This window comes from Electrophorus electricus, chromosome 2 (assembly GCF_041902795.1).
Source record: "Electrophorus electricus isolate QZ-2024a chromosome 2, ASM4190279v1, whole genome shotgun sequence".
Lineage (NCBI taxonomy): Eukaryota > Metazoa > Chordata > Actinopteri > Gymnotiformes > Gymnotidae > Electrophorus > Electrophorus electricus.
The window spans coordinates 41,595,378-41,611,192 of record NC_137498.1 but is presented as its reverse complement, the minus strand read 5'-3'; the positions used below and the strand labels follow the sequence as shown (position 1 = coordinate 41,611,192).

General features: G+C 42.6%; 1 protein-coding gene across 9 annotated transcripts in view; it reads left to right on the top strand.

The window, feature by feature from the left end:
• jupb (junction plakoglobin b) overlaps positions 1-15,815 on the top strand; it is a 56,360-nt gene that overhangs the window by 25,929 nt on the left and 14,616 nt on the right. For 8 of the 9 annotated variants that reach the window (XR_014119030.1, XM_027016068.3, XM_081704103.1 and 5 more), the window contains 8 exons: positions 2,188-2,229; positions 2,712-2,873; positions 4,849-5,105; positions 6,869-7,107; positions 8,368-8,569; positions 8,951-9,095; positions 9,788-9,891; positions 15,036-15,374. Coding sequence is in view for 8 of the 9 variants with exons in the window: in XM_081704103.1 (XP_081560229.1) it covers positions 2,188-2,229; positions 2,712-2,873; positions 4,849-5,105; positions 6,869-7,107; positions 8,368-8,569; positions 8,951-9,095; positions 9,788-9,891; positions 15,036-15,374 (1,490 nt within the window). In the remaining variant the exon portion in view is untranslated. The remainder of the gene's footprint in view (positions 1-2,187; positions 2,230-2,711; positions 2,874-4,848; positions 5,106-6,868; positions 7,108-8,367; positions 8,570-8,950; positions 9,096-9,787; positions 9,892-15,035; positions 15,375-15,815) is intronic. The other variant, XM_081704134.1, reaches the window with a different exon arrangement.

Genomic DNA, 15,815 nt, shown 5'->3' with positions numbered 1-15,815 from the left:
CTGTCCCTCAGTTCACATTTCTATAATATTTCAAATTTTGGTCATGGGTATTGTTTTTTATTCCATCTGGAAACTATGTTTTGAGGTGCCTTCAACACTCTTTTTGTCAGAAGACAGCATCACCCCTGGAGATGGTGTGGTTGCTGAAATCTTTCAACTTCTGTCTATTATTCAGTGTTTTTATTCAAAAGTGTTGTTTAGCTGTAACTGCCAGCCATTGTTAGACTATAATGCCTCCTGTCTGTCACTCTGTGTGAATTTGTTTCAGTAGTGCTTTCCTTTGTTCCTCTTATCCCTCATCGGCATGCTGTTGCACACATTCAGTAGGAATACTCAGTCTGACACCTTTATTTAACAAGCACGTCTGGATTCATCCTTCTTGTAGTCTTGAATCTGGGATCTTGGAAAAAGCCTGAACATTTCAAGATATCACAGATAAGCAGCAGTTGAATTTACCAAGCCAGTACTGTAATAGACTATTTCCACACGAATCCGCAAAGATTTAAAATTGCCTTCCATTATAAAACTCTAACCGATCAACCTGTACTGCAACTCAGTTTCTTTACCTGTGTGTCTTACTGCATTACATCATTTACTGTAGCCGTCTGAAGCCATTACGGGTCTGAAATGTTTATAAGTCAAGTCACTTACTGAGAAACTGAATTTAATGAATTCACAGAGAGTTGCCATGCTTCTCTAGAAATAGCAGTGAAGTTCTCTTCTTTCCTGTGGCCTGGAGGGCAGTGGAAGTGACCTGTTTTAACATCACTCATGCGGCGTAGCACTCTCCTCCTCATGCCATCACCCCATTACCACTGGCCTAATTATACTCAAGCATTAAGCATCAGTGGGGATGGGTTGACACAGCACCCACTTCCCATGCTCTTCTTGGACACCTGTGCTCCTGCTCATCATGATCTGGCGTCGTGAAGCTTCTGCTTTAGGGACTGCAGGGATTTGTGCATCAGTTTCTGTTCTCTTTTAAATAGCATTGTTTGGTAGTCACGAGTGTGTGTTCTTGCCTTTGAACTGCTGCATGCTGTCACTTATTTGGAAAGCAGGGTCATCGGCAGAACCAGCGTTATTTAGTCACATAATGTCATCCAGTTTGGCTTCACTTTAATGCAGCTTGAAAGAACTAGGGCTATTCCTCTAAACACTGGCTTGCCTCATTTGTCTTTTTTCCCTGTGGTTTTAGAAGAATGATGATTTTTTTTAGTGGTGTTTAATGATTTAAAAATGAGCTAATGGTTAATTATATCACTTGCAACAGTTATTTGTAGCTAATCATGTTTAGGATTTTATCCAAATTAGGCCCTAATTAACAACGTCTCAGTTGGATGAATGTTGAGTAGCAGGTGTCTTGTAATTTATATTAGACTGTCAGATGAGGTCTGTGGGTAAAACTAACAAACAGCTACAATCCTATGTGATGGATTATTAACACAGTGGCAGGGTAGTCACATGGTAGGCAGGGTAGTCACAGGTGGGGGCTGAGCTTGTACAGTGAGGCTTTTACATCTGTGTTACTGCTGGGTTGAAAGTGGCCTACAGCTCAACATTATCCAGCCAGCATTGGTTCTCTAGACAAAAACTGAGCACTGGAGTGATATTCTAGAGAGGGGCTAATATAAAATATTCACGAGCAGCACATGGGCTAGAAGAAGATGCTAGTAAGAGCAAAGTCATGGTTTCACATCCCTGTAAGCCTACTAACACATAAAAGTGTATATTTGCGTAGGACCGAAGGGTTCACTTCTGTACTGCTGGATAAGGGCATCTGCTAAACTCTGTGAATGGTGCTAACTGTACAATTCAACCAGGGTCATTTTAGCAAAGTGGCTGGTGAGTGTATAAATAATATATTGTTCCATTACTGTTGAACAATGTTGTTCCCAGTATTGATTTGTGAGGCTTGGATACAAAGTGATTGAAAAAAAAACAACAACTGTAGTTTGTAACTGACACAGGTATTTTGAATTCAACTACTGACAAGCTTTTCCAACAAAGGAAAATAATTCTCATTGTTGGTAGCTTTGTTGACAGATCAATAAACTCAATAAACAAAGCAAAACAATGTTCTGTGTTGTCCAAATCTGTCGACCAGATCAAATTTGTTGAAAGAAATTTCAAAATACTATTGAAATTTTATTCTCAGATCATTGTTTCTACATCTCCCTTTTCCAGACAGCTGGCTTTCAGACTGGACCGTGCAGATGTCCATGCAAAGTAAGTCTGTGCAGTGCTGGTTATCTGTGTAGAATGAGTTTGTGTCTGGGTTTGTCTACTGGTAATTACTGATTACACAAGTGATGCCTCGATTATATGCCAAAAGTAAAGATCTTATGAGTCCTTTATAGAGATTTACTTCCATTGATGGTGGTGGATATTAGTGTTCTCTTTGATGAAGACACACTCATTGTCTTATTATGAGTTTTAGCAGTCCTGGTTGGGCAGCATGTGTTTATTCAGCATAAACAATGTCCAAAGAAGGCACTTTAGACCATTGACCATTGAACACAAAGAAAACAAACAGAAACATCCATTGCTCCATTTACATCTCTGCCCAGTTAAAATTAGGTGGTTGCTGCATTTCTATCAATTGTGTTATTTCTATACCATCTTATTGCAAGGGCTTGAACAAGGTGACTTTGACCAATCACTAATGTAGAGGGCTGGATTCCACTGGGTTTCTCTCTGTCTGTGTGCAGTGAGTGAAGCTGACGGAGCCATGAAGGTGGCGGAGTGGCAGCACACCTACTACACCTCTGACTCTGGGATCCAGTCTGGGGCCACGACCCTGCGCGACGAGGACGAGACCGAGAGCAGCAGGAAGTTTAGTGCCACTTGCACTGTGGTAGAAAGCAATGCAGGTCGGTCTCTCTCTCTCTCTCTCTCTCTCTCTCTCTCTCTCTCTCTCTCTCTCTCTCTCTCTCTCTGACCTGTTCTTGCTCACTCTGCCTCTCGTTCTTTTTTCTCTCTTTCTCCTCCTGTATCCTGATTTCTCTTTTATCATCTTTTTCTTTTTCTCTTTGTTTTTATCTCTCACTCTATCTCTGTCTCACACACACTCCCTCCACTTCATCCTAAGGGCTGATTTGAAACTATAAAGTATTTACCATGGTGTTAAACACAATCTAGAGTATACTGTGTGTCCATCATTTTACAGGGTCCTTTAGATTTTGCTATAGAGTGCACAGGTACATTATGCAGTCTGGTTATGGATGAGAATCAGAATGTTTGCTTTATTAAGGACAATCTAAGCAGCACAGTGATTATAATGGTCTGAGGTTGAAACATAGAGACATGAGTGCAGTAGGCAAACCAATGATCCTAAATGGGTAAATGAGAACAGTGACAATAACAGATAGAGCATTAATACAGGGAACTTTGAACAAAGAGACAAGGGAACCTCAGATATAGCAGCTTAGTGGCCCACGTTAATGGAGCAGGTCTTTGTAAGCAAAACCAGAAAGGAACCTGATTATATACAATAAATGAAGTGCTTCAGCATTTTCTAACTGTTACATTTGTAACATATGGTCAATTAACCATAGGCATAACCATACGTTTCCTAGTACTTTGAAAGAATGGAAAAATTACTTGTCTCAAAACACAATTAAGTTGAAGCATAATGGAAGTTTTGTTTCTAAAATTATTATCCTTGATAATCAGCCATACTCCACAAGGGATAAAAGACAGGTGGCAATAATAATCAGGGGAAGGTAGACGGGTGGAACTTGAAGGACCAATGTCAAGTGGTCAGCTGGACAAGAGGGTGGAGATTCAGGCAGGAATATCAGAAGGTGGAAGGGGGAAAGGTGTGCAGAGAGGGCAGAGCTTCAGGCAGAAGCATTTGTGACAATGGTCATGTTCTGCAATGATGTGCATTACATGAAATTAGTGCACTCAGAGACTCTGGCTAGCATCTTTGACTTTGATCGAGGCACACTGCAAGGAGCTGAGACTTTCAAGGGAAATTAATTTTCTACTTCCTGAGCCTTTTGCATGGCATTCAGGGAGCACAGGATTAAGGGTGAGGGGGCACAAATAACCCCAGGGTCTGTGAAGAGCTAATCTTGTCTAATCAGGTCCAGCAGAAGAGCAAGTGGGGATTCTTCAGTGAAAATCCTTTTTAGTATGTTGTTTAAAAACAGTCCTCAAAGTCATAGCAAACCCAATACATTCATCCTGTCCTCTGCCACAGTTCATAACCTTTTATGACAGCAATGTCTTTGAGAGCTGCGGCTGAGAGACCCAGAGAGAGACCGGGGTGTGTAGGAGAGAGACCGGGGTGAGTCACTGAGAGGGCGAGAGAGACTGGTATGTAGGTTAGAGGGTGAGAGAGGTGGGTTTCTTAGGGTAGCTGGTCCAAGCCCTTTGCAGTAGGGCATGATCGCAGCCAATAGCAGTGTCACAATAGCAGTGACATTGGCTGCAGGAAATGTGTATATAATGTAAAGCATTGGAGTATTAATATGTTTTTTGGGTGGTGGTGGTGTTAGGTGGGACTGATAAGTGTGGATTATAAAATTTTGATGAGCCATGGTTTGCGCAAGCAGAGATTAATTTACACGCACGTGGTGGTAGCTTGGTGTGCCTATTAAAAAGATAAGCATTAAAAACCGCAGCAGTAATCACAGCTATTACTAAATCCCCACCTCCATGTCAGTTTATAGGAAACTATGAAAAACTAGTATGACAGACTAATGTGAGAAGATTAGTTGTTGAGTTGTAAAAGATGGGCAGCAAAGGTCAACATGGAGTGATGTAAGACACATTTACAAGTAGAAAGACTTGGAGGATGTTTTGGGTATATTACCACATCACTTCCTGTCCCACTCACAGACATGGAGGCGCAGTACACACTCACTCGAGCTCAGCGTGTTCGTGCTGCCATGTTTCCCGAGACTCTTGTTGAGGGTGAGACACCCGTGGCAGCCGCTCAGAGTGACGCCCCCCAGCAGAGCAATGTGCAGAGATTGGCTGAGCCCTCACAGCTGCTGAAGACCGCCATCGTCCATCTTATCAACTACCAAGACGATGCAGAGCTGGCCACTCGGGCCGTGCCAGAGCTCACCAAGCTTCTTGTGGATGATGATCAGGTAGGCTACACCCACTGGATACTTCTGGAAGGCCATGCCCCCCAGCTACTGCTAGTAGATTTCCCTCTAGTGATGAACACAAGCCTGAATACAGCAGGCTGCCAAATTGCGCTTGGTTTGTCAGAAGCAAAACAACTTTAGCGCTTTAGATTGTTTGCGTTTGTGTCACCGGATTTACATGTATGTGGGCAGATAGGCAAAGTTTGTTTTGGGGTGGCCTTATTTATTCTATACTCATGTAACTCTTACAGGGGACAAAAATCCATTAAAAAATAATTTAAACATTTGGAGAATTTATATTGCATTTAGTAACAGTGTGCATGCATTATCATTTTGGGAATGTGTCCACCCGCAAAATTGTTAGGCTTGCCTCCAGTATGTTGTGCAATTATGAAGCATCCAGCATAACTAAATCACTCACTCCAGTAATTGAGAGTATTTCATTACGCTTCACAGACGCACAGAACTTTGATCCAACTGAGGCGCTAGTCCAAGTGCCTTGTCACTCAAATATCTCTCCCTCACCCTCTCTTTCTGTCCCTGTCTTCCTCAGTGCTGTAATATTTGTCAAGGTCATCTGCTAACTGAACTCATAGTGCTTTTGCCAAAGTAAGAGTTCGTTTGTTCGATACATATGAAATGAATTTCTGCATGACACACAAGTCTTATAGCAGTGTTTATAGCCAGTTAGGCTCCACAGGACTGATAGGACAAAGAGTCTTTCTGGTAAGAAGAAGGCTGGATAGAGAGACAGTCACATATACAGACAGACAGACAGCCATACAGGCAAGCAGACAAACAGCTTGTCTATCCTATAGTAAATTAGTAGCATTGGCTTATGTATAAGTATCGTTTACAGTGCTAAACCTTCTTCACAGTTGTTGGACTGTTTTTTTTCTTCTTCTAACTCAAAACTCTAATAGCGAAAAAACAGAAGCATGTCACTGTGCTCATCAACAGCTGGTGTGTACTGCTGTGATTGTGGAGGGAGAGGAGGTTTGTAGTGGGGAGGCTGGCGCATGCCTGTGAAGAAGCTACACGTTGTAAACTGGATCTGTTTGTGTTTTTAATTGCCGTTGTTATCAAAACACCCAGGCTCATGAATAAATGAAGGCCAGCCCCAAGACCCTCTGTGCTGCTCTAGCCACTGAGCTGTTTTTACTGTGTGCAAGGAGAGAAAATGAATTTTACTGGGGTAAAACCTCTGCAGCTTGTGTTTATATTTTTCTTGTTTGTAATTCTTTGCTTTTCTTTTTACTCATGCAATTCATTAAACATATCCAACCAGTCTTTAAAAATCATACATGAACATTACATTACATATAGCTTTTTTTATTATTAAAAAAATACAGAATTACATACCACATATTATTCATTTTCAAGTCCCAAACAGAGGAAAATCCATTTCCCTTTTATATAGATTCTTCATGTGCATCCATTTCCGGTCCAGTCCCAGATGTCTGTAAAGCTGGTGTGTCATTGTCTTTTTGTAAAAAAGAAAGAAGAAAAGCCCAGAACTGGACTGCTCAGAATAGGGGCTGATGCTAGCAATAGCTAGAGTACTCAAAATAACTGGCGTTGGTGTTGTCATAGATCCAGAACCAGTGATGAAATACACTGTAATGCATTACTACTTCATCGCCAACAATACATGAGAGCTTATGGTATACAGTTATCATGACATTACATGTGTAACGTTAATTGGCACCTGCTAACATACTCACCATTGCTGACAGTTTTGCTTCTGATGCTCATCCACCCAGGTGGTGGTGAACAAGGCGGCTCTGATTGTGAACCAACTGACGAGGAAGGAGGCTTCACGGCGCGTGCTGGTGCAGTCACCCCAGATGGTGGCAGCAGTGGTGAGGGCCATGCAGAGCACAGGCGACCTGGAGACGGCTCGCTGCGCTGCCAGTGTCCTCCACAACCTGTCCCACCAGCGCGAGGGCCTGCTCGCCATATTCAAGTCTGGAGGCATCCCCGCACTTGTGCGCATGCTCAGGTTAGCTGAGAGGTCGGGGTGAGGGTGGACGAGTGAGTGAGCACTGGACAAGGACAGCACACTGTTGGAACTGCTGTTAATGTCGGAAAAAATGTTCAGCGTGCTAGAATACAGATTGGTTTTTTTTATAGTCATTGCGTGTGGGTGTGCAGGTGTTTTGCAGTGATAAAAGCATAGCAAATGACAGACAGGTGAATTCGCATGTTTAAAGACTCGAGTACTGGAAAACAAATCGTGGACTTGACATCAGAGCTTGAAGGATGTCACAGGTGTGACAAAAGATGGCATGACATTCAGGTGACAAAAGATGAGGCTAGATGGAAGAATTGATGGTTTGATGAAAGGAATGAGTGATTAGTTAAATACTAAGTTAAATACTGGGTCATTCTTTAAAATGTTATAGGTCTTTAATATTTATGTATGATTCACTCCTTTAAGATTCTGTTGGGCATGCATAAGCATTGGGCTTCATTGTATCGATGGATGTTTTTTGACACTGGACTGAAACTGGATTATCAACCAGTCAACTAAAATGAACTAAGGTTAATTAATTAAATGTCTGCGTAATTCTTTTCTGTTATAATTATTATTCTAAATACTGTAGCCCCTGACAACCTGCTCCAAAGGCATCCATAATTCTCACCCAATATGTGGACAGCCAATGCGAAATTAACCTGTCTTAATCTAGTTTTTTATTTGATGGATGGAACACGTCTCCCTGAAGTCCTGCCGGTGAAGGCGCGAAGTGTCCGATCAGCACAGAACTTTCTGCCAGCCGTGCCAGCTCCTCCCCCCCCCCCCCCCCCACCTTGCCGTCCCCTGTGCTGTGCCCCAGGAACAGCCTGGGGTGAGACACGCTGCACACACAGCCACTAGCGGTGGCTGGACTCACACCGCACGCCGTGTTCTGTGCTGTCCTCCTGCTACCTTGCTCCGCCTCCTTCCCCAGCACCGTCCACACGGGCCCCAGGCCACCTCATTATAATGCTGCTCCAGTGTTTGCCAGGCATGTCTGCTTTGCAGGGGGATCCATTCTGATGATGAGGGGGAATGTGACTCGGTTATAATTATGAATTATTAAGACCATAAGTACATAAATAATAAGTAATGAATAAAACAATGTACTGTATATGTAACAATCTGTATGGTTTCCCTGACACCACACAGATTGTTAGGCATTATCAAACATCACAAGGATAAAATTAAAGCACTGTAATTTAAAATATCACTTCCCGTTTCTCTGCTTTGCTTTGGCCTCAGCTCCCCAATGGAGTCGGTGTTGTTCTACGCCATCACCACCCTGCACAATCTCCTCCTCCACCAGGAGGGGGCCAAGATGGCTGTGCGTCTGGCTGACGGCCTGCAGAAGATGGTTCCCCTATTGAAGAAGAGCAATCCCAAATTCCTGGCCATCACCACGGATTGCCTGCAGCTCCTGTCCTATGGAAATCAGGAGAGCAAGGTGAGAGTGTGTGTGTGTGTTGTGTGTGTGTGTGTGTGTGTGTGTGTGTGTGTGTGTGTGTGTGTGTGTGTGTGTGTGTGTGTGTGGGGGTGTGTGTGTGTGTGTGGGTGTGGGTGTGTACGTGTGTGTGTCTTGGAGCTTTCTCCAGCAGATTTTTTTCTAGTGTTCTCTGTTCTACTCTTGTGTTTTTTTGAAAGATACTTTCATATAGCCTTTCATGCTATACCAAAGACGCAGAGTCTATCCTATATTCTGCATTTTAACTCAGATTTTGTCTGAGCATGTCACATTGTGTTGAGAACAAAGACAATAAACACCCGTTTTGGGTGTCTCAGTGTGCCATTGCTGTAGATGTATTCTCTACTTCTGTTTGCACTGTAGCTGATCATCCTGGCTAACGGTGGCCCAGAGAGTTTAGTGTCCATCATGAGGAGCTACAACTATGAGAAACTCCTGTGGACCACAAGCAGAGTGCTGAAGGTGCTCTCTGTGTGTCCTAGTAACAAGCCAGCCATCGTGGACGCCGGTGAGCAGACATGTTTACTCGTGTACTCGGGCATGTGTGTGAGTGAGTGAGTGTGTGGGCTTGCAGCTGCTTACTTGCGTCATACGAACATTTTTCTAAGAGGAGTTTGCTGCTAGTCTGTTTGGTGTTGCACACAAAAGTGCTTCCCACTTGCTGATACATTAAAGGTGCATTAAAACAGGACAGCGTTTGTTTCTCTGAAAATTCAAATGTGGCTGAGCAAGTGCTCTTTCATTAGTTGATTATTCGTGCAGAATTTGGTTACAGGCTGGTCTTTCTTTCTCTCTGATTGGCTCTCTTTTTTCCCTTTCTGTCGTCACAAGGGTTGGTATTAGGTTTAGTTCCAGAAGGACATTTTAGAATGTTTCTCCCTTCTTAGCAGGTTGGATCCCTTTCTTTCTGTTTTGCTTTTGAAGACAAATCTCCTTTTTTGGCAGCCTGCTGCTGTGCATTATTCTGCCCCCTCTCCCTCCTTTCAGCAATAAAGAATTCAATTTATCTGCATAGGTTTCAGAATGCATCTCTTTTCGGCACACTGTGGGCGGTGTGTGGAGAAGCCCAGACGCTTATCCTCCCCACTAGGGAGATTTTCAGTACTGCTGGACAGCTTCCTAAGTCCCATTCTGCTCTGCGGCCAACTCTGAGTTCAGTTAACATGGCACCTCTAAAATCCCGGTCCCTGTGTTTGGCAGGGGGCATGCAAGCACTTGGCCAGCACCTTACTGGCCCGAGCCAGCGTCTGGTTCAGAACTGCCTGTGGACACTGAGGAACCTGTCTGATGCTGCCACCAAACAGGTGGGTTGTGTGGTTTTTCTTTTGGTTGTTTTGTTTTTCTGAATGTGGTGGTGGCTGTCTGTGGACTGGGATTGAGTGATAAGCAGCTTCTCATTTCCGTTTACGAAACATGGGGTTTATTTCTGTCTGACCACGGCAAAATGTTATAATTTATTCTCAGACTTCATTTATTCTTTTAGACTTCATTCACTGTGAAAATGAATCAGAGCCAAAAGTAAAAAAAAAATTAAAAATTAAAAGGACCATGTGCAGCTTCCAGTGGATTTATTTATTTATTTTTTGGTGTTGCAACAACTGTTTCAAAAGGTTTTGTGATTACATTAATATGGTTTGTGAAACATCTGGTAGGGAGGGTTATATTTGGCTTACTTTTACAATCACAGTGATCTACACCATCATATAACAATATCGTACCAAAACGGTGCCCTAACACTACGACTGGACAAGTCCAGCAGAAGTACCATCAAACAGGTACTGGACAACTTGTAACTTTACAGTCAAAAGTCAAAAGATAAACATTAGTTCCACAGGGTCCCATGGTAAATAATTTCAGTTAGTTGTTCCTTAGGAAACAGAAAAGGATTCTTTCTTTTCCTCTGTCCATGGAGTTGAGTTGTAATGCCAGTCCATAAACCCATTAATTTTCCCAATCTATATGACACATCTGGAAATCATACTAGTACTCTACAGCCCAGGAGAGAGAGAGCAGCTGCTGTTTTGGATGCACTACATTGGAACAGGGAAGATGTTTTGTGTGTGTGTGTGTGTGTGTGTGTGTGTGTGTGTGTGTGTGTGTGTGTGTGTGTGTGTGTGTGTGTGTGTGTGTGTGTGTGTGTATATATATATGGTATGGCCTACATTTCTCTTCTGAAGCAGAGGATGAGATCTGTATGGCCATGTATGTTGTATTTGAGCACTGAGCAGCAGGTTCCGGGTGAATATAGCACCTGTAATGTCTAATCCTTCTCTTTCCGCACTCTCACTCAGCTAAAGAGGACTGTGTACCACAGCTCCCAAACCACAGTACTCATTTTACATGCAGATCAGCCAGTATTATGTCATTTATGCATGTCCTCTATGTCATGTGCACATTTCTAACCTTATGTAGGAACACAGGCAGTGGAGTCTTCAGGGTAGTTTTAGGGTATTTTTAACTAGTTTAATTGCCATGCTAAACTAATGGCTGAATGTTGTGCTTATTAAAAGCCTGTTTTACCATATGAAACATCCATAATCCATTTTGGATTATAAAACTCTCCACCTGAGATGTCTAGTTTGTACAGAGGGCAGGCTCACATACAGTAGGTTAATGATAAGTCATTATTCAGCAATCCCTGTCAATGTATCCAAAAAATATAATTTGTAATTTTCAAAATAATGCTGAACTCTTCCAAAGTACATATTTAAGAGAACAGCTAGTGTTAAACATGCATATATAAAGAGTTGCATGATAATTAATTAGTTTATTGATATAAAAACACAATTAAAAAAGCTGAGAGTGGAGGAGGCTGATGATGTAGAAGTGAATCGTGGATGTAAAACTGGTTAGCGTGTATGTGTGGCTGTGTACTGGTACATGCCTTGTCCTTGTTAAGGTATTACCATCAATTAAAAATAAACTGCAAGTACAAAAAAGGGACAACCATACAATCCTGGCATTTGCCTAAATCAAAGCAAATTTCAAAGCCCACAGCTCAGGGACAGTGCTAGCAGCAGTGCATGCACAATCAGCCTGGCGATTTTTCACGCTGTACTCTAACAAGCAGTGTTTTTTAAAACTGGTAGACTCAGTCCCTTTTCAGGGAGAAGCTTTGCTGTACTTTAGTTTCAAACAGTCGCGTTCATGTAATTAAGCTTGCTTAGCAGCAAATCAGGTTGGGAAGCTTCATGAGCTTCTGGTGACAATCACAGGGTCAGGCGTTAGCACCCTGTGCTGTGTCTGTTCATTGTCACAGATGCATATTTGATTGGCACTTTATTTTTTGCGGTTTATTTCATTACGATCCTGTAAACCGAATGACTGTGTAAGTCACCATGCTCTTCCATTCCTCTCTTATCTGCTTCTCACTATGTTCTCTGTAATAGTCAACGTGTTTCCTTCTTTATCTCTATTTTTCACAGTTTTGCCCTCAGTGTCACTTTGTTCTGTATATTTAAGTCTCCTGTACTAAGCAGTATTGAGACTCCCAGAAGTGAAGACAATTGGCAGATGGCCAATTTTTTAGTCAAGGATTAATGCATGCATAGGCAAGCCAGGCCTAGACCTGCATCTGCGATGGATATTTCAGAATAATAATAGTAAAGTAATGGCTGCTAAGAGCTTTACACTTGGTTGGAGAAGCCAGTGGTTCTGGCTCAATTTAATTCCAACAAGCTCTCTGCTGTTTTAGTGTCAGGATTTTTCTTTACATTATTGTTCTCATTTTGTGTAATTGCTGTATGATCAAATAAGGAACCTTAATTATGTTTCCTTCTGAGTAGAGAACAGCCGTGAACAGATGTGGAAGTTGGAAGTTCATTAAGAGCCAGTATGTTAAAAAAAAAAAAGAAGCATACTATCGAATCTCCATTATGCTCCACTACTCTGTCTCGGTGTGTGTCATTAGTGTACAGGGCTTGCCTATTACTGGAGATACCTAAGGCTTTCACTGGACAACAGATTTTTACAGAAGGCATGATTCTGAGATAAAATTAGCCAATTTTAATTAAGTTGAAGGTGCTGAGCACGATTTTGACAATAGAAATGCTGACTTGGCTTCCGTTTCTTAGAAATTCACTGTATTTTTATGCATTAGAAAAATTATGAAATAACACATACTGTAACAGAAGTCTTGTCTGTTTGTGACTTTGCTTTGCCTGTCGTTTGTGGACGTGCTCAGGATAATCTCTGACTAGCATCCAACAGTAATCAGCCAACGTAGAAGTGGACCACTTCCCCTGGTATCTTTTCTCAAATGCTGAAATGTCCTGATGAAAGCGTTCGCCGTGCTCATCGCTTACCATGCTGCAGTTTTCAGGGAAAAATTCCAAATGGGAATGAAGGAAATGGATCTTTAAGGACATTGTCGATCCAAGCTTGTGATACACTGACAACATGTCTTTAACCAATTCCAGCCCTGACATTCCCGAGGAAGTTAGTTGACACCAGACGAAATGCATCCCAAGCCTTTTTCTCATCACCCTTAAACAGGTAGCCGAACATCTTGTCTATGAAGACTTGACGGATCTGAGGACCCACAAAAATTCTCTCTTTAATTTTTGCTTCACTGATCTGAGGGAATTTCTCAGACAGGTATTTAAACGCTGATCCATTCCGATCCATGGCTTTTACCAAGTTCTTCATCAAACCAAGTTTGATGTGTAGGGGTGGTAGAAGTATTTTTTTTCCGGTTCTTCCAGTGCTGAATGCTGCACATTCTTCTCTCCAATCTTCAGAGACTTCCTCAGGGGCCAGTCTTTCTTCACATAGTGCAAAGAACGTGCTCTGCTGTCCCGTTCACATAGGAAACAGCAGTACTTTGTATATCCCAGCTGCAGACCCATCAACAGAGTGACTACCTTAAGGTCAGAACAGATATGCCAGCCATACTTGCTGTATTCAAGACAATCCAGCAGCTGCTTCATGTTATCATATGTCTCTTTCATATCCACAATGTGTCTGACTGGAATAGATTTCCATAATGCACCAATACTGCCTTGAGACTCATTTTTGAAGAGTCTATAAACAATCACTATTCTTGTGGGTCATGTTGGATTCCGAGGGCATTCAACAAGCCGTTGACATCAGAGCAGAACACAAGCTTATCTACCTTCTGAAGAAAGGCTTTAACTGCAGATGCCGCTTTCAATACAATCACTCATACTCACTCGTCACTTGTACATTTTCCTGAAGAAGATTCCATTGCTGAAGTCTTGAGCCTAGTAATTCTGATTTGCTCTTGGACAGCTCCAGATCACAAATGAAATCGTTCAGTTCTTCCTGCGTTATTCTGTGTGGCACAGATGATGCACCTTGACTAAAGTCAGGATCAGTTTCCTGACGATTATCCGACGTGAAAGGCCCAGGAAACTCCAGAGTAATTTCGTCTCCATCGTCATCGTCTGAAGGATCATTAGAAACTTCTGTCGGAGGTTTGGGAACAGGAAGTCCTTCGCCATGCGGAACAGGTTGGATAGCAGAAGGTATATTTGGATACGCTATTGCCCACTTCTTCTTCTTTATAATGCCTCAAGAAACAGGAGGCACCATGCAGAAGTAGCAGTCAGTTATGTGATTGCTGGGCTCCCTCCAAACCATCGGAATGGCAGAGGGCATCGACTTTCTTTTTCCATTCATCCACTGTGACAGATTTGTTGCACACATACGACAACATGTGTGTGGGGCCCAGGACTTGCCCTGGTCACCGATCTTGCATTCGAAATACAGATGATATGCCTTCTTCACTTTTGCATTTGAAGCAACGTCCTTCTTCTGATTTCCGAAAGTCACTTCCCCACAAATGTAACAAAAATTGTCCGCAATATTGATACAGTTACGAGGCATTGATACTTGTTGATTGACACTATCTGAATCACTTCAGTAGTGTTTATAAAGCAGCTGAAATAACATTTAACATGACATTTAGCACAAGAAGTAACAGAAATAAATCGTTTGTCCTATGGTGTCTTGCTTTATATATCTCCCTATTGCATAATCTTACGTCAGCGATTGCGTAATCTTACGCCAGACTGTGATGCAATAGACCTTCCTGGGTATGATCATCATGATCTGATACAATATAATGCAATATTTCTCAGTATTTTGAAATATTAAAAATTTTCATCTTATAGCTGGACCTAATACAATGTCTCTTATGGACCACATGGGGTTATCGTTAAAACGAGAGCCAATAACAAATTTTCATGGTTATATCTGCGTTTAGGATGTTGAAATCATTGAGAATTGCACCTTATTAACTCAGACGCATTTTTCTTGTTGTCCACTTATTTGTACCTATAAGTTGGCAAAATAACTGTTTGAGAGGAATTTGATTATAAAAACATATGGAACAAAATGTGTATTAGTTTTGGTGTTACTATTACACCTCCCTGTACCTCACTCCCATCACTCGTTCACTGTCTTTCTGTTTTCCTCCACCCCTCAGGAGGGTCTGGATGGACTTCTCCAGGTACTGGTGAGCCAGCTAAGCTCAGATGACGTGAACATGCTCACGTGTGCCACAGGCATCCTGTCCAACCTCACGTGCAACAACGCACGCAATAAAGCTCTCGTAGCCCAGAGTGGAGGAGTGGAGGCCCTGATCCACGCCGTGTTGCGAGCCGGGGAGAAGGAGGACGTGGCCGAGCCTGCTGTCTGTGCCCTGCGTCACCTCACCAGCCGTCACCCGGATGCAGAGTTGGCCCAGAATGCAGTGCGCCTACACTATGGGATCCCCGCCATCACAAAGCTCCTGGGCCAGCCGCATTACTGGCCTGTTGTCAAGGTGAGCGCGCGCGTGTGTGTGTGTGTGTGTGTGCACGCGCATGTTTTTGTGTACAATTATAAACATGCAAGGTAGTGACAGGATGCACTGCAGCAGTTTTAAAACAATATATCCTTGTTTCTCTGGTCTGAAGTCAGAGGGGCACATGGCTTGTCTCATGGAGCTGGCTGGGATATGCCTATGATGGATATGTGATTTTTGGTTAGATTTTGTCCAGCAGAGGGAAAACCTGCATCAGTTCTAAGTATGACGAGATGAAGAGCTCCCAGCAAAAACACACACACACACACACACACACACACACACACACACACACAGAGAGAGAGAGACAGAGACAGACAGAGACAGACAGACAGATAAGCTATGTCCTCTGCTGCTCACTGGCATACAGAAGAATGACTTTGGACTGCATGCAATGCTGATATACACTAGCTAACAAGC